General features: G+C 57.8%; 1 protein-coding gene across 1 annotated transcript in view; it reads left to right on the top strand.

Annotated features, from left to right (window-relative positions):
• notch3 (notch receptor 3) overlaps window positions 1-20,222 on the top strand; it is a 32,272-nt gene extending 12,050 nt beyond the window's left edge. The window contains exons 3-33 of the mRNA XM_047039200.1: window positions 855-997; window positions 1,120-1,455; window positions 2,237-2,359; window positions 2,457-2,690; window positions 2,779-2,934; window positions 3,066-3,251; window positions 4,433-4,546; window positions 5,814-5,927; window positions 7,385-7,618; window positions 7,728-7,838; window positions 7,982-8,174; window positions 8,307-8,452; window positions 8,800-9,033; window positions 9,199-9,351; window positions 9,654-9,882; window positions 10,243-10,444; window positions 10,556-10,712; window positions 10,825-11,009; window positions 11,152-11,284; window positions 11,413-11,670; window positions 11,803-11,915; window positions 12,054-12,586; window positions 12,710-13,036; window positions 13,157-13,305; window positions 13,490-13,715; window positions 13,874-13,964; window positions 14,111-14,279; window positions 14,404-14,708; window positions 15,283-15,430; window positions 15,759-15,856; window positions 16,056-20,222. Of these exons, the coding sequence (XP_046895156.1) occupies window positions 855-997; window positions 1,120-1,455; window positions 2,237-2,359; window positions 2,457-2,690; window positions 2,779-2,934; window positions 3,066-3,251; window positions 4,433-4,546; window positions 5,814-5,927; window positions 7,385-7,618; window positions 7,728-7,838; window positions 7,982-8,174; window positions 8,307-8,452; window positions 8,800-9,033; window positions 9,199-9,351; window positions 9,654-9,882; window positions 10,243-10,444; window positions 10,556-10,712; window positions 10,825-11,009; window positions 11,152-11,284; window positions 11,413-11,670; window positions 11,803-11,915; window positions 12,054-12,586; window positions 12,710-13,036; window positions 13,157-13,305; window positions 13,490-13,715; window positions 13,874-13,964; window positions 14,111-14,279; window positions 14,404-14,708; window positions 15,283-15,430; window positions 15,759-15,856; window positions 16,056-17,561 (7,306 nt within the window). The 3' untranslated portion in view covers window positions 17,562-20,222. The remainder of the gene's footprint in view (window positions 1-854; window positions 998-1,119; window positions 1,456-2,236; window positions 2,360-2,456; window positions 2,691-2,778; window positions 2,935-3,065; window positions 3,252-4,432; window positions 4,547-5,813; window positions 5,928-7,384; window positions 7,619-7,727; window positions 7,839-7,981; window positions 8,175-8,306; window positions 8,453-8,799; window positions 9,034-9,198; window positions 9,352-9,653; window positions 9,883-10,242; window positions 10,445-10,555; window positions 10,713-10,824; window positions 11,010-11,151; window positions 11,285-11,412; window positions 11,671-11,802; window positions 11,916-12,053; window positions 12,587-12,709; window positions 13,037-13,156; window positions 13,306-13,489; window positions 13,716-13,873; window positions 13,965-14,110; window positions 14,280-14,403; window positions 14,709-15,282; window positions 15,431-15,758; window positions 15,857-16,055) is intronic.
• The last annotated feature ends 477 nt before the right edge of the window (window positions 20,223-20,699 follow it).

Raw genomic sequence — 20,699 nt, 5'->3', positions numbered from 1 at the left:
TCCCCGAAACGACTGCAAAGAAGGGTCGTGGGGGGGGGGGGGGGGGGAGCGGTCTGAGTTCTGGTCTTCGCTAATGGTTCCAAAGCCGCGTCTGCTGTCCTAGACTCGTGTTGATACAGTGGTGTCGTGGTTCAGAAGTCCACCTTGTGGGTCAGTGAGGTCTTACGTTGTCTTAACGTCGCTGACAAGGTGACTAATCTGCTGGTTTTGGGAGGGGGGGGGGGCACGTTGGTGTTAACATGGAATCGAAACGCGAGCTGCAGTGTGGAAAAGCAGTAATGGCGAAGGAATGTTAAACTGCCATGGAAAAAGTGAGGCTTTCCAGCCGGTAACGACAGAGGGGGAAAGAGGAAAGAGGAACGCATTTCTTGTCTATTCCAGCGAAGACAGAAAGACTTAAGAGGCGAAGGCCTGCATCTGTTTCCGAATGAAAACTAGCGTGTGCGTGCGTGTGTGTGTTGACACTGACAAACTCACTGACTGCAGGCTTGGGATATTGTGAGGGATTGGAGTTGAGTGAGAGCTGGGCCAGCCCAGGGCCCAGAGGCCCATGTCCTGCCAGGGTCTGACTCAGAGGCAGCGGGGTTTGCCAAGGTGTCATGGAGACCCTATGCTGCCAGAACCTTGGGCAACATGGTGGGAATGGGCTCCCTGGGCTCTGGCTGGAAAACACACACACTCATGTCGTTTAACATCTCAGTCCCAAATGCCTCAACTTGTCATTTTTAGTCCCAAATGCCTCAACTTTTTGTCTTAACCCGCTAACCGACGACTGTCTATTCTGAGAGGGGCTGTCTGTCTGACCGCCTGTCTGTCTGTCTGACCGCCTGTCTGTCTTTCTGTGTCCTGTTCAGATGCCGGCCCGGCTACATCGGACCTCTCTGTCAGCACCTGGACCCCTGTCTACGGTCGCCATGTCTCAACGGAGCTGCCTGCAAGAGCCAGGTGGCCAACGGCATCCCGCAGTTCACCTGTGTGTGCCACCGAGGGTTTCGAGGTACAGACGAATCCAACGCACCCAAAGGATGGCGTCGTTCAAAAGACACAATGTCAATCGTCAAGTGGGTGTGTTTAATGTGACCGTTTAACAAGCCGTTTCCCCTCTCCCACCGACCCCAGGTCAGGACTGCTCCCTCATCGACGCGTGTGCCACCAGCCCCTGTGCCAACGGTGCCCGCTGTGCCAACTGGAATAGCCAGTACAACTGCTCCTGCCCGCCCGGGTTCCAAGGCAGGAACTGTCGCAGCGACATCGACGAGTGCCGCAAGCCCGGCCTGTGCCTCAACGGAGGCCTGTGCATGAACACGCACGGCTCCTTCCGCTGCAAGTGCGTCCCGGGGTACAGCGGGCGCACCTGCGAGGTGTCCTCCCTGCCCTGCGCCCCCTCCCAGTGCCTCAACGGGGGCACCTGCCGCCAGACCAGCGACCACGCCTACGAATGTGCTTGTCTGCCAGGTACAAATTGCGCTTTTCCCCCGACACACAGATTTACATTTAGTCATTCGGCAGACGCTCTTATCCAGAGCGACTTACAGTAAGTACAGGGACATTCCCCCCGAGGCAAGTAGGGTGCAGTGCCTCGCCCAAGGACGCAACGTCATTTGGCACGGCCAGGAATTGATCTGGCAACCTTCAGATTAATAGCCCGACTCCCTAACCGCTCATCCATCTGACTCCTCAGATGTCCGTACATTACACGCACATCTCATCTCAGGCGTTCCCCAGGCTAACGATGTCGCTGTCAGGGATGCTGGGATGAGCTCCCCTGTGCCAGGTCTACTTCCTGTCTGCTATTAATAACCGCTGACTAGGCTAGCAGAGAGCAGGCCACCGCCCCGGCTCTGCTCTGCTCACGACTGGAGGAATTTACTTCATGGGCCTTCTGGTTTCCCTCTGGGGAACTGACAGGAAATGTCTCATGCCGGAAAGGAAGTCATTGAAACTGTGAGAGATTGTAAAACAAGCAAACACAGCGGGGAGTAGAGACCTCTGGAGCAAAGTGGTGTCAGAAACAAGCGCTGCCACGGTGGGAAAACGCCATGAGAAAATGTAAACACTTGGACACCCACTGAACCTTTTAACAGCCCACGCTGCCCCTCGCTACCTTCACTACTGTGGGAAACAGACAGGGACGGGGAGAGGGGTGGAAGTGGACGTTAGACAGCTCGACTGGGAAAACCCGGCATGTTTATGATCCGGCACTCAACCCCCCCTCTTACATTTCTGCCTCTCCCAGGATTCGAAGGCCATAACTGCGAGACCAACGTGGACGACTGCCCGGGCCACAAGTGTATGAACGGAGGCCTGTGTGTGGACGGGGTCAACACCTACAACTGCCAGTGCCCGCCTGAGTGGACAGGTACGGCAGGCCACACAAGCAGCGCAGACACCAAGGCCTGCGTTTGGGTCACGCGCCTTGGAGTCAAATCTTTCTCTCTCCCCCTCCTCCCCCACAGGCCAGTACTGCGCCGAGGACGTGAACGAGTGCCTCATGCAGCCCAATGCCTGTCACAACGGCGGCACGTGCTTCAACACCATCGGCAGCCACACGTGCGTGTGCGTCAACGGCTGGACGGGCGACGACTGCAGCGAGAACATCGACGACTGCACCACCGCCATGTGCTTCAACGGCGCCACCTGTCACGACCGCGTGGCCTCCTTCTTCTGCGAGTGCCCCGTGGGGAAGACCGGTGAGTCTGCGCTTTGCGCGAGCACACACACACGCGCGTCCAAAGAACAGACTGACTGACAACTGCTTCTTCCACCCTATCCCCTCAGGCCTGCTGTGTCACCTGGACGACGCCTGCGTCAGCAACCCGTGCAACGAGGGCGCCGTCTGCGACACCAACCCCCTGAACGGCCGCGCCATTTGCACCTGCCCCGCCGGCTTTGTGGGCGGAGCCTGCAACCAGGACATGGACGAGTGTTCCATCGGTAAGCCTGCGGCTCGGCACCTTCCCTCCCCCCGCCCCTCCCCCCTCTGTTTCACCCCACCCCCCCGTCCTCTCTCCTGGCCGGCGCGTTGTGCGGAAGTGACACTCTCTCCTTCTCGGGGGGGCCTCCAGGTGCCAACCCCTGCGAGCACTTTGGGAAGTGCGTGAACACCGAGGGCTCCTTCCAGTGCCAGTGCGGCCGAGGCTACGCCGGGCCCCGCTGCGAGATCGACATCAACGAGTGCCTGTCCATGCCCTGTCACAACGATGCCACCTGCCTGGACCGGATAGGGGAGTTCACCTGCATCTGCATGCCAGGTAAGACCCCCACCCTCCCCCCTCTCTCTCTCTCTCTCTCTCTCTCTCTCTCTCTCTCTCTCTCACTCTCTCTCTCTCCCTCCTGGAGCCCCTCACAGCTCCGAAGGCACCGAAGACAACTCCGCACACCCGCCCGTAAGGCCCCGACGCGACACGTAGCGGAGCCGCCGTCATACCTCAGCACCGTCAGGCACTTATGTTATGTAATCCAAGCCCCCCTGGCTGAGCTGTGGAGGGGGGGGGGGTATGGAAGTGTTCTTTTTGTACTGGTAATAGTGTACAGCCAGACGGCTGTACACTCGGCATTGTGGCCGGGACTCTCATTCACAAACACAAATTGAAACTCTCACACACAGTCCCTACATGCATCCTGGGGTTTCGGGGGGGGGGGCTATACAAATTAGGAATGGGAGTGAGGTCTATAGGGCTGGGTGGGAGAGAGGGCGAGCGGCGAGGGGAGGAGTGTGCGGTGAATACTAATGAGCCGTGGAGTGGTGGGAATGGAGGGGAACAATAGGGCCCCTCTGTGCTCCACTTTGCACCCCTCATACACACCGAGAGGGAGAGGAGCTTTTTCCCAGACCCTCTTCTCCCCCCCCTCCATTTCCACAGACGGGCCCTTCCTCTCCGCCCTCCTCATCGTCGGCCGGGGCCCCGCGGCTCGGCCTCACGCGGAGAGGACAATTCTTTTCCGATTCCACGCTAGCTAGCTAGCTAGCCGCCGCGCCGGCAGGCGCGCCACACTCGGCTTCACCTCAATGGGGAGGTGTCGCTCCTTTTGATTTAGCAGAACATGTATCTGCTGAATGGAGAGTTGACCCAGGGAGTGGTAATACTCTGTGGACAGTAGGGTGTGGTGATTCAGGTCAAAAGCGGAGCGAGCTCTCGGATTTGTCTGCGCTCGTTTCCCACCCAGAGGGGGGAAAAAAAGCTTGACATTCCCCCTGTGGCTTGGGAGGGGAGGCCGGGATTGAAAGCCCTGTGGCCTCCTGTGACTGCGAGGAGAAACTTTCCCACAGCCGAACTCCCCTCAGTCCAGAGGAGAGAGAGAGAGATAGCTCGCCCGAACCGTCGAATCGCCCCTCGTCGCCCACTAGCGCCGCGACGAACGCGAGCGTCGGGGGAAAGCTCTCGCTCATGCGTCTGACCGTCTGTTTCCCCCCCCCCCCCCCCTCTTGCAGGCTACATGGGGACCTACTGCGAGGTGGACGTGGACGAGTGTGAGAGCAACCCCTGCGTGAACGACGGCATCTGCAGGGACATGGTCAATGGCTTCACGTGCACCTGCCAGCCAGGTACGCTACGGCCCGCGTCGGACCCCTTTGGTCGGACCCGTTCTCCGGGGCCCGCCTTAGACCCCCGCTGGCTGGGTGTGGGTGGGTGTCGGGGGGGGCGGGGGGGGGGGACAGGTGTCAGATCTGAGGGCTTCGTGCTGGAGCACCGATGTGGTGCCCTGCTGCAGTTTGGAGACACCACTCATAAAAGGCAGGACCTTAGAGGTGGCCTGCCTGTCCTCTCTGCCTAAACAAAGACACCATTGTACCCCCACTTCTCCCTCCCCCCCTCCCTCCGTCCCTCCCACCCCAGTCCCCTCTCTGGTGGAATGTAGAAGGGACAGCAGTCCCCGTCCCCTACCCCCTCCCTTCCTGGTAGTGGAGGGGGAACAGCAGTCCTACTAATGAGATTCTTTTCCAGGTCCGCAATTTACATCTGGGGCAGACAAACCCCCCCCCTTCACCCCCTATCTAGCTATTGAGCCTGCAGAGCTGAGGCAGGGAGGGGAGGGGGGGCTCACCAAGACAGAAAACAATCCCACTGTCTCCCCCCCCTCTAACCTCCGGCCCAGGCAGCAGTCCCCAGCCCATCCTCACACTGCCCACCAACACAACATGTTCCACCAGCGAACCAAACCACCCATGACCGGCGTTTTGTTATTTCTTTCCTTTTTATTTATTTATTTCTTCGCTCGACAACATTCTTTTTTTCTTTTTTTTTAAGCAAATATTAGATTTTGCCCCTGTTAAGTCATGTCATGAATTATATTAACATTCATCAAATCGAGAACCGCTTGCAGAAATTGCGTTGGTGTTATGGTAGTGCAGTAAGTGTAAAAGAATCCTGTCTACCCAGTCGAGTTTCGCGTTAGCCATTTGCAGATTTTGGAGATAGTTCCGGACATTCCACAACCCAGCACCATCCAGACAGGCATTCTGAAATGCAACTTAGCCCAGACATTCCAGATCCCGGCATATTCCGGGACATTCTAAAGGATACGCTGTCACGGAATTACAAAACGCACGGCTCAGCACAGGAGCCGGTAGTTTACCTCGACTCCAGTGTAGATTCCTGAATCGGGCTGAAGCATGTGGAGTCTAATCATCCAAGCCCACAGGTAGCACGTCCTCCCCAGGCCGGCCCAGACGGCGCTAGCCTAGCCTAGCTTTACCAAAGACCTCTGGCCTCAGTGGTCCGATAGAGCGACCTGCCCTCCTGACCCTTAATGTGGACACTTCCACTGGAGCTTTTCTCTGACCCCTTCACCCCTGTGTTTGCCTGTCCCAGGGTTTACGGGCACCATGTGTCAGATCGACATCGATGAGTGCGCCAGCACGCCCTGCCAGAACGGCGCCAAGTGCTTCGACCGCCCCAATGGATACGAGTGCCGCTGCGCTGAGGGTAAGAAACCACCGCCCGTTGATTGTGGGTGTGTGTGTGTGTGTGAAGAATGAGTGCTCCCACCCAGGCCCCCCCCGCACACAGCAGATGAAGCCCGCCCTGTCCCACCTGTAGGGGTGTGGACGGCCTTAGTGAGAGTGGTTCCGAGGTCAGACGGTTCCCTGTGTGTCTGCGCTCAGGCTGCAGGGGCAGACTGACATGAGGCCTCTAACCCCCTCTCTCCCCCCCCCTTCCCCCTCCCAACCGGACCTCGGGACCTCAAGGTCACTCAGGGCCAGCAGCTGCTGGGGGGTGTCGGGGGGGGGGAGGGGGGGGGTGGGGGCTAGAGGGCTTGGTCATCACCCCGACATCTGTTCATGTGTACCCCACAATACACACACCCCCCCGCACGCACCGCACCACCTTATGGCATATCTGAGCTCACGTCCATCCGAATCCTCATCCGCTCATGTATAAGAATGCGCTCGTCGACAGTGGTTGAAAGCTCGTTTGTTGAGCTGGTGTGTGCGTGTGTGTGTTTTTTTTGTGTGTGTTTTGTTTGTTTGATGGGCTTGTGTGTGTGTTTGTGTGTTTGTTTCGAGGCCGTGTGCACGGGCAGCCGGCCGCATTGTTTCAGGGGGCCAGCTGCTTGGTAGTCCCTGTGTCGTGGGCCCCCTCTGTTGAGTGAAGTGGCTCTGTTAGACGTGGCGTGGCCCATTGTTCCCTCTGCCGCTGGGGAACAAAGACGGGCCTGGGAGGCCTATGAAGAGCCCTTTGCTCCTGCAGACCAGCAGGCCCTCCCCGGCACACACACACACATACTCTCACATAGACACACACACACACTCTCACATAGACACACACACACACACTCTCACATAGACACACACACACACACACACTCTCACATAGACACACACACACTCTCTCACATAGACACACACACACTCTCACATAGACACACACACACACTCTCACATATACACACACACACACACACTCTCACACACACCACACCGACAGCCTCAAACACTGTCGGCATGGAAACCACCGGGTCTAGACTCCCAAACTGTAGAACCTTTCACACAGAGCGAGTGGAAGGGAAGAGGGACGTGGAGAAAGAGTCAAATGAAATAAAGGGAAGAGAGAGAGAGAGAGAGAGGCAAAAAAGAGAGAGAGAGAGGTGAATAGGAGAAGCGATATAAAGTGAGTTTGGATGAAGAGAGTTTGTAGGCGGGCAGCCATTATGCAACCGAGAGTGAAAAAAAAACGTACGTACACACTGGCCCTCGGCCCCATTAATGATGTAAATGAATCGGTTTTCCATTCCCACAGTCGGTCCTCGCACCGTGGTCCCTCTAGCTGAGACTGAGAGACTGTTTAAGCCGGGACCTGACCAGATGAAGAGTGGTCAGTCAGTGATTCTCTCTCCCCTCCCCTCCTCCACCCACCCCCCCCACACCCACACACACGCACAGGTTACGAAGGCACTCTCTGCGAAAGCAACATCAACAACTGCCAGCCCGACCCGTGCCACCACGGCACCTGCGTGGACGGCATCGCCAGCTACACCTGCGACTGTGACCCGGGCTACACCGGCTACCGCTGCGAGAACCAGCTCAACGAGTGCCACAGCAACCCCTGCCAGAACGGGGGCAAGTGTGTGGACCTGGTCAACAAGTACATCTGCCAGTGTCAGCACGGGACGTCAGGTGAGACGGACGGACTCCCCCCCCCCCCCCCCGACACCGTAGCGGTTGGCCGCCGCCGTCGACCCCTCCTCTTCTCTGACCGCCCCTCTTCTCCTCTCCGCACACGCAGGCACAAACTGCGAGATCAACTTCGACGACTGCGCCAGCGGCCCGTGCGACTACGGGATATGCAAGGACGGCATCAACCGCTACGACTGCGTCTGCAAACCGGGCTTCACTGGTAAAGCCCTCCCCTTGTACAGCCGTTTGGAATTCGCGTCCCCTCGGTTCCCCGGAAACAATCCGTCCACGGCATGGGCCCAGTATGAACCCACTGTTTGAACCCAGTCACCCCAGCTGTGCGCGCGTCTCTCTCTCTCCCAGGTCCCCTGTGCAACGTGGAGATCGACGAGTGCTCCTCGAGCCCCTGCAGGAACGGAGGGACCTGCGTGGACGAGGAGAACGGCTTCCACTGCAAGTGTCCCGAGGGCTTCAAGCCGCCCTACTGCTACTCCCAGGTGGACGAGTGCGGCAGCAGCCCGTGCGTCCACGGAGCATGCCGGGACGACATCAACGGGTGAGAGACATCGTCCGTCCAAGCCCCTCCCCCCCGTCCCTCCGGGAGGGGGGGGGCAAACGGACAGGTAGGAAAACCGTGTGTGAGGGAACTTGGGTCGTGACCGGGTCTGTTTTGGTCCCCCCGTGCCAGATACCGTTGTGACTGCGAGCCAGGCTGGGTGGGGAAGAACTGCGACCTGGACCGGAACGACTGTCTGCCCAGCCCCTGCCAGAACGCGGGCACCTGCATCGACCAGCTCAACGGCTTCACCTGCAAGTGTCGCCAGGGCTTCAAGGGTAAGTCTGCTCTACACCTCAGGACCCAGGGACGACGCACACACGGCAGCGCTGCACACAAACACACACACATTCTCACACGTCACCCCCACATCAAACGCATGCCGTAAACATACTTAGGCTTGGAAAATAAACATAAACAAAGCAGCCAACAGCCCTGGAAAAGTTCCCGTCGGTTAAATACACACGTCTGGTTCCTCTCAGCGGTGGCCTGGTGCAGTTCTCTCGTCCTCCACATCCGACCCACTATACCACATCTCCCCCTAGTGGAATCAAACGGAACTGCCCCGCCTTGACGCCCGAAGGGGAACGTCCACTCTAACCCGTCCGTGCCGTGTGTCTGTCAGGTAACCTGTGCCAGGTGAACATCAACGAGTGTGGCTCCAGCCCCTGTCTGAACCAGGGCACCTGTGTGGACGGCGTGGCCAGCTTCACCTGCCTGTGCGAGCTGCCCTACAGCGGGCCCACGTGCGCCGATGTCCTCACGCCCTGCTCCCCCAACCCCTGCGCCAACCACGCCCTCTGCGTGCACACGCCCGACTACCTGGGGTACCAGTGCAACTGCCAAACGGGGTGGCAAGGTCAGCGAACACGCTCGATTTATTTCGCCATTGATTTCCATCGCTATTCGATCCACGGCGTCGAAGGGACCCGTTCGTCCTCCAGTTTGAGCCCGGTCGATCTGTAAGACGGCACGAGAGGAGAGTTTGACTCCTGTTTTTCTGTGTGTGTGTGTGTCCCCGCAGGCCAGCTGTGTAATATCGACGTGAACGAGTGCGTCTCAAACCCGTGTAAGAACCGGGGGACGTGCACCAACAACCTTGGAGGCTTCGTGTGCTCCTGCAGGGCCGGCTACACGGGCCCCAACTGTGAGACGGACATCAACGACTGTTCACCTAGTGAGTGACACGCACACACGCACGCGCCGACTGTGTCTACTGGTCCACAGTAACCGAAACACTATTTCTTCTGTGCAGTCCAGTGACCAAGTTTGAATATCTCCGCAACTAATCTCTCACTCCCTGTCTGCATTCCTTCTCTGTACTCCCTTTCTCCCTCGCCCTCCCTCTCCACCCCCCTTTTCCCTCGCCCTCTCTATCTCTCCACCCTTACCTCTCTCCCTGTTTCTCTCCCCGTCTCTCTCCCTCTCTCTGTCTCTGTCTCTCTCTCTCTCTGCCGCCCTCCCTCTCTCCCTCCCCAGACCCCTGCCTGAGCGGGGGCTCCTGTACGGACGGCGTCAACTCGTTCCGCTGCAGCTGCCTGCCCGGCTTCACGGGGCCCCGCTGTGCCCAGGAGGTGGACGAGTGCCAGAGCAGCCCCTGTAAGAACGCGGGCACCTGCACCGACTACGTCAACTCCTACACCTGCGGCTGCAGGCCGGGCTTCACCGGCATCCACTGCGAGACCAACATCCACGACTGCACCGAGAGGTAGGTCTCAGCCTGTGTGTGTGTGTGTGGTAGTGGGTGTGTGGGGGGTAGTGTGTGTGTGGTAGTGTGTGTTTGTGGGTAGTAGTATGTGTGTGTGTGTGTGTGGTAGTGTGTTTGTCGTAGTGTGGTACTGTGCGTGTGGGGGGTTTTGTGTATGTGGTAGTGTGTTTGTCGTAGTGTGGTACTGTGCGTGTGGGGGGTTTTGTGTGTGTGGTAGTTTGTGTATCGTAGTGTGGTACTGTGAGTGTGGGGGGTTGTGTGTGTGTGTGGTAGTGTGTGTGTGTGGTAGTGTGTGTGTGTGGTAGTGTGTGTGTGTGTGGCAGTGTGTGTGGGCTCTGACCCGTGTCCGGCGCTCCCCAGCTCCTGCTTCAACGGGGGGACCTGCATCGACAAGATCAACGGCTACTCCTGCACGTGTCGCTCGGGCTTCACGGGCTCCCACTGCCAGTACGAGGTGAACGAGTGCGACTCGCAGCCCTGCCTCAACGGAGGCATCTGCCAGGACGGCCTTGAGTCCTTCCGATGCTCCTGCCCCAAAGGCTACACGGGCAACCGCTGCCAGGTACAGACAGGCATTTACTCACGCAAAACATGTCACTCGGACGTATCGAGCTCCTCCAAGAGCGTGTGAGTTGAGCAGGTCTTTTCCCCCCAACCCCCCCCCCATGTGCAGATGCCGGTGGACTGGTGCAGACGCTCCTCCCCCTGCCAGAACGGCGGGCGCTGTCGGCAGAAGGACTCCTCCTTCTCCTGCGACTGCACGGGCGGCTGGTCCGGACGCTACTGCGACATCCCCGGTGTGTCCTGCGAGGCGGCGGCCCGCCAGAGAGGTGAGCGCCCCCGACCGCGCGCCCGCCCGTCCTGCGTTTCCCCCCGCCGGACGGAACGACCCGGAAAAAGAAAATTCCCGTTTGACGCGCTTCCTCGTCCGTTTTCCCCCAGGCCTCCAGACCGACGAGCTGTGTCACCACGGGGGCCACTGCGTCAACACCGGGGGCGCGCACTACTGCAAATGTCCCACCGACTACACGGGCAGCTACTGCGAGAGCCAGGTGGACCACTGCGAGGACAAGCCGTGCCGCAACGGCGCCACCTGCAGGGGATACGTGGGAGGCTACCAGTGCGACGTGAGTTTGGCCAAAGCACTCTCTAGTGATGACGCCGCCTTTTTGGGGGTTTTCGGGGAACCCGACTCCCATCGTCGTCACGGTAAAGCTATGGGGGTTGACATTTGGATCCCAATTGACGGTGTCCCTCCTCTTACGGCAGTGCATGCCCGGCTACACGGGAGAGAACTGCGAGATAGAGATCAACGAGTGCCAGTCTCACCCGTGCCAGAACGGCGGCACCTGCATCGATCTGGTGGGCCACTACATCTGCTCCTGCCCGCCGGGCACTCTGGGTACGTACCCCCCCCCCCCCCTCCCCCTGCCGCCAAACACACGAGACACACCCGCTGTCGTCCCCGGGCGCCCACACCGCCGCCGAGCAGGTGACTGAGGTGTCTCGCCTTCTCTCCGTCCTCCTCAGGGGTCCTCTGCGAGATCAACGAGGACGACTGCGCCCCGCCGCCGAGGCCTCGCGGCGCCCCGCCCAAGTGCCTGAACAACGGCACCTGCGTGGACCGGGTGGGGGGCCACCGCTGCAACTGCCCCCCGGGCTTCACCGGGGACCGGTGCGAAGGCGACATCAACGAGTGCCGGTCCAGCCCCTGCAGCCCGGCCAACACCCTGGACTGCATCCAGCTCCCCAACGACTACCTGTGCGTCTGCAAGCCCGGCTTCACAGGTGAGGACGCAGCCCGGCTCATTGTACTGTCGGTGGGTTGGGTTGGGTGGGGGTGGGAAGTTGGGTGGGGGTTATTGGCTGGGCCGGCAGCGCTTTCAACGCACGTTTTTCCCGTCGCCCGGTCGTCGGCAGGTCGCAGGTGCCAGAGTCGCTTCAGCGCGTGTGAGTCTCAGCCCTGCCAGAACGGAGGGGCCTGCTCCGTGTCCGGCAGCGCCGCCCTGGGATACACCTGCACCTGTCAGCTGGTCAGTACGCCCACCACCACCACCCCCCCCTGTCCCCCCCTCCCACCTCCCCGTCACGCCCGTTCGTCCTCCACAACCGTAGTGCCCTCCCCTAACCGCGTGTGTGTAACCGGCTCTCTCTCGCGTGCGTCCCCCCAGGGCTACCTCGGCTCCGACTGCGAGAGGAGCCTCTCCTGCCGCGAGCTGTCCTGCTTCAACGGTGCCAGCTGTGCCCCGACCACGCGGGGCGCCCGCTGCACCTGCCCGCCGGGCTACGCCGGCCCCCAGTGCCAGCACCGCAGCAGCGAGGGCTGCTCCTCCCAGCCCTGCCGCAACCGGGGCCTGTGCACCGAGGAGGCCAGCTACCCCTTCTTCCACTGCCAGTGCGCCGGCGGCTGGACGGGCAAGCGCTGCGAGCAGGCCAGCAACGCCCTGGCCGAGTCGGCCCCGCCCGCCTGCCCGCTGAGCGACTGCCACGCCAAGTCCAACGACGGCGTGTGCGACAAGGAGTGCAACTCGCTGGCCTGCCGCTGGGACGGCGGCGACTGCTCGCTGGCGGCCAACCCCTGGGCGCGCTGCCCCGACCCGCGCTGCTGGCGCGTCTTCAACAACAGCCAGTGCGACGAGTCGTGCAACAACGAGGAGTGCCTCTACGACAACTTTGAGTGCCGGAGCAAGGAGAAAGTCTGCAAGTGAGTCCTCCCCCGCAACCCCCCCAACACACACGCGCGCTCTCTCCTGCGCACCGCCCTCCGTGCCCCCGTTCCCCCCTGAGCTAACCTCTCCCCTCTGCCCCCTGTGTCTCTCCCCCTCAGCCCCATCTACGAGAGCTACTGCATCGACCACTACGCCGACGGCCGCTGCGACCAGGGCTGTAACACCGAGGAGTGCGGCTGGGACGGCCTGGACTGCGCGGGGAAGGTCCCCGAGGACCTGGCTGACGGCCTCCTGGTCCTGGTGGTCCTCCTGCCCCCGGAGGAGCTGCTGCGCACCAGCACGGCCTTCCTGCAGAAGCTGAGCGCCATCCTGCGCACCACGCTGCGCTTCCACCTCGACAGCAACGGCCAGGCCATGATCCGGCCGTACACCCGGCGCGAGGCGCGCATCAAGCGCGAGTTCCAGCCCAACCAGGAGGTCATCGGGTGAGCGCTCAGTGACGCGTCGCGGAGGGAGGGAGGGGGGAGAAATCGCGCGTGCACCCTCGGGTCTAACCAGGCTCTCGTCTCTCTTCTCTCCCCCCCCCCCTCCCCCCCCCTCCGCAGATCCATCGTCTACCTGGACATAGACAACCGTCTGTGCTCGCAGGGCTTCGACGACTGCTTCCCCTCGGCCGAGAGCGCCGCCGACTACCTGGGAGCCCTGTCGGCCAGGGAGATGCTCCGCTTCCCCTACCCCCTCAAGGAAGTCCGCAGTAAGTTTGAAACGGCTTTGCCGGTGTTTCGTTTAGAAGTCACGGGGTCTTCAGACCCTCACGGGTGCCCCCTGGGATTTGTTCTGCGGACCCCCCTGGTGGTTCCGTCCTGACAAGACACCGAGGGTGCACGTGACCCCGAGTCAGGTCCTCAGACTCTCTCTCCGTTGTTGTGGCTCCTCAGGCGAGAGGATCCCCGACTCGCCCGACGTGCCCGAGTGGGGGAAGCTGATGTTGGTGGGCGTGGCGGCCGTCTTCCTACTGGTCATCCTGGTGGTGGGCATGCTGATCGCCCGGCGGAAGCGAGAGCACAGCACTCTGTGGTTTCCCGAGGGCTTCTTCCTCAAGAAGGAGCCCAGCAGCAACAAGAACCGCCGGGAGCCCGTGGGCCAGGATGCTCTGGGCATGAAGTGAGTCCTTTGTACACACACACACACACAAACTGCATGACTCGGACTGATTTTGATACTATTATTTCACGAGTTGAATTCTTACTATTACTTCAAATGTGTTCTTTTGGATTAATGTCTGGCTGAAACCTTTCTCCTTTGCCCCCCTCTCCCTGCAGACACATACCTAAGACCGTGGAAGAGTCTCTCCTCGGAGACCACAGTGACCAGTGGATGGACACAGACTGCCCAGAGGCCAAGAGACTCAAGGTGAGTGCTCCCTAGTCACATCACTTCACTGATATCACCCTCGGCACGTCGGGCCTGCATTTGTTTCTTTGGACGCAGTCTGTCCCCCTGCCTCAGACCTGACCCTGGATGTGTGTGTGTGTGTGTGGGGCTGGTGTGTGTCACAGGTCGAGGAACCCAGTATGCTGTCGGACAGCGAGGACGCGGTGGACTGCAGACAGTGGACCCAGCACCACCTGGCGGCCGCCGACATCCGCGTGCCCCCCTCCATGGCCCTGACCCCGCCCCAGGGAGAGTTCGACAGCGACGGCATGGACGTCAACGTCCGAGGCCCAGGTGGGTGTCCGGAACCGCGGAAGCTTCCCCGGCGAGGGTTTCCGTCGTGAAATTGATCATGGCCGACGCGTCGACTCGTATTGACGTGTGTCGACTTCCCGCTCTTCTCCCCCCCCCCCCCCAGACGGGTTCACCCCCCTCATGCTGGCGTCCTTCTGCGGCGGCGGCCTGGAGCCGGAGGTGGCGGAGGAGGAGGAGTCGGAGGAGTGCTCGGCCAACATCATCTCCGACCTCATCTACCAGGGCGCCTCGCTGGCGGCCCAGACGGACCGCACCGGCGAGACGGCCCTCCACCTGGCGGCCCGCTACGCCCGCGCCGACGCCGCCAAGAGGCTCCTGGACGCGGGGGCCGACGCCAACGCGCAGGACAACACGGGCCGCAGCCCTCTGCACGCCGCCGTGGCCGCCGACGCGCAGGGCGTCTTCCAGGTACACATTTATACACACACACGCGCGCGTGTTGATGAGGGACACGTACACGCATGTATACACACATACAGTGTATACACGTACAGACATACACCGACACACACAGAAATACAGGATATACATACAGACATATCAGAATCAGAATGGGATTTATTCGCCATGAAGACAAGGAATTTGCTTTGGCAGGAAGGTACATACAATACACATAGTAACCTAACATTTAAATATGTGGGCTATTTTTACTAAGGGTACATAAACTAGCAGTACTAAGTGGAATTAGAATGAAAGAAAATGTACAATAAAATAAAATATAAGACATAAGTTGACGTAATTATACACACGTAATTATACACACACAGTCATATATACACACACACACACACACACACATGCAAGCAGATGTATAGGCAAACCGAGCACATTCAAACTTCAAATTCAAACAAACGACACGGTACTGGTAACAGCGTCTAGTGTCCAGCTCGGGTGGAGGCAGGAGACAGTGTTGGCTGGTATGCATTGGTAACGGCGTCTAGCGTCCAGGTTGCTGACTGGTGTTTCTCCGGCGTCCCTCCAGATCCTGATCCGAACCCGCGCCACTGACCTGGACTCGCGCATGTACGACGGCTCCACCGCCCTCATCCTGGCTGCCCGCCTGGCGGTGGAGGGCATGGTGGAGGAGCTGATCACCTGCCACGCCGACGTCAATGCCGTTGATGAACTGGGTAAGAGTGTGTGTGTGTGTGTGTGGTAATGCGGGCTTGTGACACATTAGGTCGTCCGTGCGGGTTTTCTGTGTAGTCGTGGTAGCGATGTGTAACGCAGGGGTGTGTGTGTAGGGATCAGATGGCTGAGCGGTTAGGGAGTCGGACTATTAATCAGAAGGTTGTTGGTTCGATTCCCGGCCGTGCCGATTGACGTTGTGTCCTTGGGCAAGGCACTTTACCCTACTTGCCTCGGCGGGAATGTCCCTGTACTTACTGTAAGTCGCTCTGGATAAGAGCGTCTGCTAAATGACTAAATGTATGTCAATTTGTGTCCGTCCCACTCTAGGCAAGTCTGCCTTGCACTGGGCAGCAGCTGTCAACAATGTGGAGGCCACCCTGGCCCTGCTGAAGAACGGAGCCAACAAGGACATGCAGGACCTCAAGGTAACACACGCTGATTCCCAGCTACCACCGCGCTGCTCCGTGGGTCCATAGGACCTCCTCAGAAGCTGCAGAGTAGCAAGTCTAACTCTATCTCTCAAACTCTCTCCCTCTCTCAAACTCTCTCTCTCTCACTCTCTCTCTCTCTCTTTCAAACTCTCCTACCATATCTCTCTCCCTCCCTCTCCCTCCCGTATTTCAGGAAGAGACGCCCCTGTTCCTGGCGGCCCGCGAGGGAAGCTGCGAGGCGGTCAAGGTCCTGCTGGCCCACTTTGCCAACCGCGAGATCACCGACCACATGGACCGCCTGCCCCGCGACATCGCCCAGGAGCGCATGCACCACGACATCGTCCAGCTGCTGGACGAGTACAACACCGTGAGGAGCCCCCAGGGCCACGGGGGCGCCGGCCACCACCTGGCCGGGGGCCACACCCTGTCCCCCCTCATGTGCCCCCCCAGCGCCTTCCTGCCCAGCCTGAAGAACACCCCCCAGGGGAAGAAGAGCCGTCGCCCCGGGGCCAAGGGCGCCAGCCTGGGTGGCCAGCACGCCGCCAACCTCAAGGAGTCGGCCAAGGCGCGCAACAAGAAGCTGACGCTGGACATGCAGAGCGCCCTGCTGGAGAGCTCCGTCACCCTGTCTCCGGTCGACTCCCTGGACTCGCCGCGCGGCGGGGCCAGCAACGCTGGCTACATGACCAACCCCACCTCCCCGGTGGCCATGGCCTCCCCGGGGCTCTTCCACGCCTCCATGTCGGTGCCCAACACCCCCATGGTGCACAGCAGCATGATGGAGGGGGCGGGCCCCTTCGCCGTGTCCCTGGCCCAGCTCAACGACCTGGGCGACGGAGGGCTGACCATGCAGGCCCGCGTCGCCATGGCCAACCAGGGCCACGGCTACGTGCTCAACGCCGGCCAGATGGGCATCAACATGGGCATGGTCAGCCCCGTGAGCGTGCCCTTCGACTGGCACAGCCGGATGACCCCCTCCTCCCAGTGCGGCCCGCAGGTGGTCAACCTGGTCCACAGCAGCCAGGCCGGCATGCACCCCCAGAGCCCCGCCATGCAGCAGCAGCAGCAGCAGACCAGCATGCTCATGCACCAGCAGCAGATGTACCGCAACGCCCAGCAAGCCATGCTGCAGCCCACGCCCGTCTCCGGCGCGCCGCCCTCCCTCAGCCCCGTCAAGCTGGCCTCCATCGCAGAGCAGCAGCAGCAGCAGCTCCACAACCACAGCCTAGCCAGCCAGCAGAGCCTAGCCCGCATGGGCACCTCCACCCCGCCCACCCCCCAGACGACACAGCCCCCGCCCGCCTTCTTCCAGCAGCAGCAGCAGCAGCCGCCCCAGCAACCTCCTCAGGCCCAGGCCGCCCCTCAGCCCAGCCAGGCAGCCGCGCCAGCAGCCCAGCCCTCTCAGGGCCCTCCGCCCCAAGCCAGCAGCAGCACGGGGCTGGAGGATTACCCGACCCCGCCCTCCCAGCACAGCTCCTCCTCTGCCCTGGATGCCACCCCCAAGCATTACTTCCACATGCCCAGCGAGCACCCGTACCTGACCCCCTCCCCAGAGTCGCCGGAGGCCTGGTCCAGCCCCTCCCCTCACTGTGTGTCTGACTGGTCAGACTCCACGCCGAGCCCGGCAGTGGCTGGACCTGCCCAGACCCAGATCCCCCACGTCCAGGAGGCCAATGGCAAGATGCAGGTGTTTGCATGAAGATCCCAAGGCTCCTCGTTAAGTAAAGGACCAGGGGGGGTTGGTGAGAGAGAGAGACGGCAGCAGGCTCAAGGGTCTGGCTGTGTTTATGTGTCAGCCTGTTTCCAAGATTTTAATTGGATTTGGATTGACTGTGTTTTATCAAGAGGATCATCTGCTAGTGATGTTTGCAGAGAAAGAGTAAAGGGAAATGTGTGTTGTCTGTAAAAAAAAAAAAGAGCAGACAATTTAATGAAGTAAGACTTATTCTGTCACAGATGGACTTGTTTTTTTATTATAAAAAAAAAAAAGTATATGAAGAAAAACTAAGTCTTTCATTTCAAAGATTTAGAGACGCTGTCCTGAAACTAACAAACTTTTTAAAAAGTAGATGAAAGAAAAAAAGTGCGAAATGTCGAAGGGAATGCCTTCTGTTTTTATTTATTGTTTTTGTGTCTCTCTGAACTGCCTTTTCTGAGGCGTTTCCTCTCTCTTTCTGTGTTGATCTCTCAAACAATATTGGATTGTTACGTTGGACACAAGTTTACCCGAGGCCAGGGCAGAATGGGATTTTACAATGAAAATGGATAGTAATTCATAACCAACCATTTATATAACTCTGTTATAGACTCTGTAAGAATTTCTACCGGGTTGTCAGGCAGAAAGAGTAAGAGGTCTCGTCTCACTTGACTGATGTTATTTATTTAGGCCAACTAGACAGATAAATGATCAATTGGCTCTGAAAAATATGTACTCTTCAGTTAGCCAGCATTAGTGATTTATTTTGATCTGATTCAATTCCGAAAAACAAATAATGATTACATTCCGTAGAAGTATTATGTCTAAGAATGTAGAGGGGTGTCTCTGAAGCACTTCATGGGGCCAGCATTGCAGGGCGGGGGTGTGTGTGTGTGGGGGGGGGGGGCGGGGGGGGGCGTAAGACTCTCCAGATATCTGTGGCTCTGGAGGTTACGTCATTACTGAGAGTTATCTAACTGGCTATCTGTGATCAGTGATCCAGCTCTAAAAAGTCAGTGTTTTGTTTAAGTTACCCCCCCCACACACACACCCCTCCCCCTCTCCAGTTCAGCTCCCCTGGACTCCAGTTTGGCTGTTGAGGGCATCTATACGTCTATAAACCCGGCCTCAGACAACTATTTTTAAATATTGTTTTCATGCATTATATAATGTTTTTAGATGAGGGGATTGTCTCGCCTTTTTCTAAATCAGCCTGTCACTGCCCTTTAGTTTTGGTTTGGTTCTTTTGTTTGTTTAATATTCTGTATATTTGTTGAGACCATGGTTATCCTTTTTGAACATGACCTTGATGTACTAAGCTATGTTTATGGGCTGCTATTCTAAACCACTCTCCTGCAAACATTCCTGCATGTTTCCCGTCAGTCTGATAGCATGTGGACGTCGTGTGACGTCGCCTGAATCCTCCTCTCCTCCTTTCATGGTTCCATCCACCTCGGATTGGGCCGAGAACAGAGCTGGTTCACTGGTTTTCTTTCCCCTGACCTCTGTGTTTCGTGTTTCCGTCTGGCCCGAGGGAACCCACTTCCCGAGGCGCCGTGGTAGGCCGAGGCACAGAACGCTCTCTCTCCCGTGGTCTCCGTTTTACCGTCAGGTCTGTGGACCTGTCGCCGTGGTTGTGGCCTTGCGGGCGTGGCTGCCGGGCTGGGGCTGCTGGTGCTCTGTCACTCCTCAGGGAGGTGTTATACGGCATGCAGCGGAGCGTTCCCTGCATCTTCAGCAGCGTTCCACCCCAACAGCCACGGGGGCTGACATCTAAGATGACTCGCTAGAAGACTGATGGAGAGAACGCTACTATGTAGTGCCGCGCCTTCTGCTTTTGACCGTAGTCCCGGATGTCGTCCCTAGTGATCCGACTCGCCTCCATGTGGCGTTTGGCCAGCTGTAACTTTAGATATCTGAGTCTATGGGATAGGGACCGTACTCTGCATTGATCTTCACGAAAGGGCTTCCAATTATATACACCTGTTGAGCGTCGGGCTGGGAAAGTAACTTAAACAACATAAACTGTGTTTGATTTGGTAAATGTTGTCTCTTATTGCATCCACATAACACTGCCCAAACTGTCAGGACATTGCCTTAACACAGCAGTACAGCTCTCCCAGAACATTCCAGAGGTTCCAGGCTCCACAACCATCTGTTGTTTCACGTTCAACTTTTCGTTTTTCTCCAGCAAATGTTTATGTCAGACCAGAAAGAACAGTATTCAACTGATCTGCTCCCGTTCCAGATCCAGTTTTGATTTGTGTGTTTTGATTTCAGACTGGTCCTTTCATTTCTTTCGTTGGCCACAGTACAAAGTGTTCTGGCCGTTTAAGATTCCGACTTCTGCCTGTAAATATGTTCGTTTTGGGTAGATATACTTGTTTAAGATGAGTCTTATGTTTCTAAAATGATGTACTAAAAAGGATCAAAACAAAATGTACTTCCTTTTAGCCTTTTTTGTGAATCTGAGGATGTGACTGATATTTTATTGGTCTTGTATTATTAGAACAGTCATAGATATTTTCTATCATTATTATTAATTCCTATACTTGTTTAAAAGTAGTTTAAAATCATTGTACATAAAAACCTTTCCATCGTGTTTCTTTCTACAGAAAAAGTTGTAAAATAAGTTACTTCTAATAAAAACTGTAGGGAACTACATGATGGTGTCCTGGTGTTTTTGTGTTTTTTATACAATTTCAATTGAATTTGAAGTAACCGTAAACAGTTCATTATTCTTGTCTAATAACATTTTGGTAAATTATTTATTTTGTTCTATTATTCCCATTAAAGTGTAGTCGGTGAATCGAAAGGCCAGAGACGCTTGGTGTTTGTCCCTGGCTTGGGAACCACAATTCACCTTAGGTTAGATTCTCAGGGAGATAATTGACTCGTTAATATCTGACTCCAATTTTAAGACACGTGCACAAGTGCGTTACCTGTAACCTCGAGCGCTAAACAGTTAATGACATGAAACTCTGACGTAGATAAAAATCGTCTGCTTGATCAGAGCACCGACCCTAAAGTATGCGTGTTCACTAAACAGTCGTTTATCTCTACTATAATATAGATTTAACCATAGTCGACCTAGTAGGATATGTAATCGATCACTCAGAGGCCCCGGTAAATTCCTTCGGA

This window comes from Hypomesus transpacificus, chromosome 17 (assembly GCF_021917145.1).
Source record: "Hypomesus transpacificus isolate Combined female chromosome 17, fHypTra1, whole genome shotgun sequence".
Classification (NCBI taxonomy): domain Eukaryota; kingdom Metazoa; phylum Chordata; class Actinopteri; order Osmeriformes; family Osmeridae; genus Hypomesus; species Hypomesus transpacificus.
The sequence above is the reverse complement of the archived record's forward strand: the minus strand, read 5'-3'. Positions and strand labels throughout refer to the sequence as shown.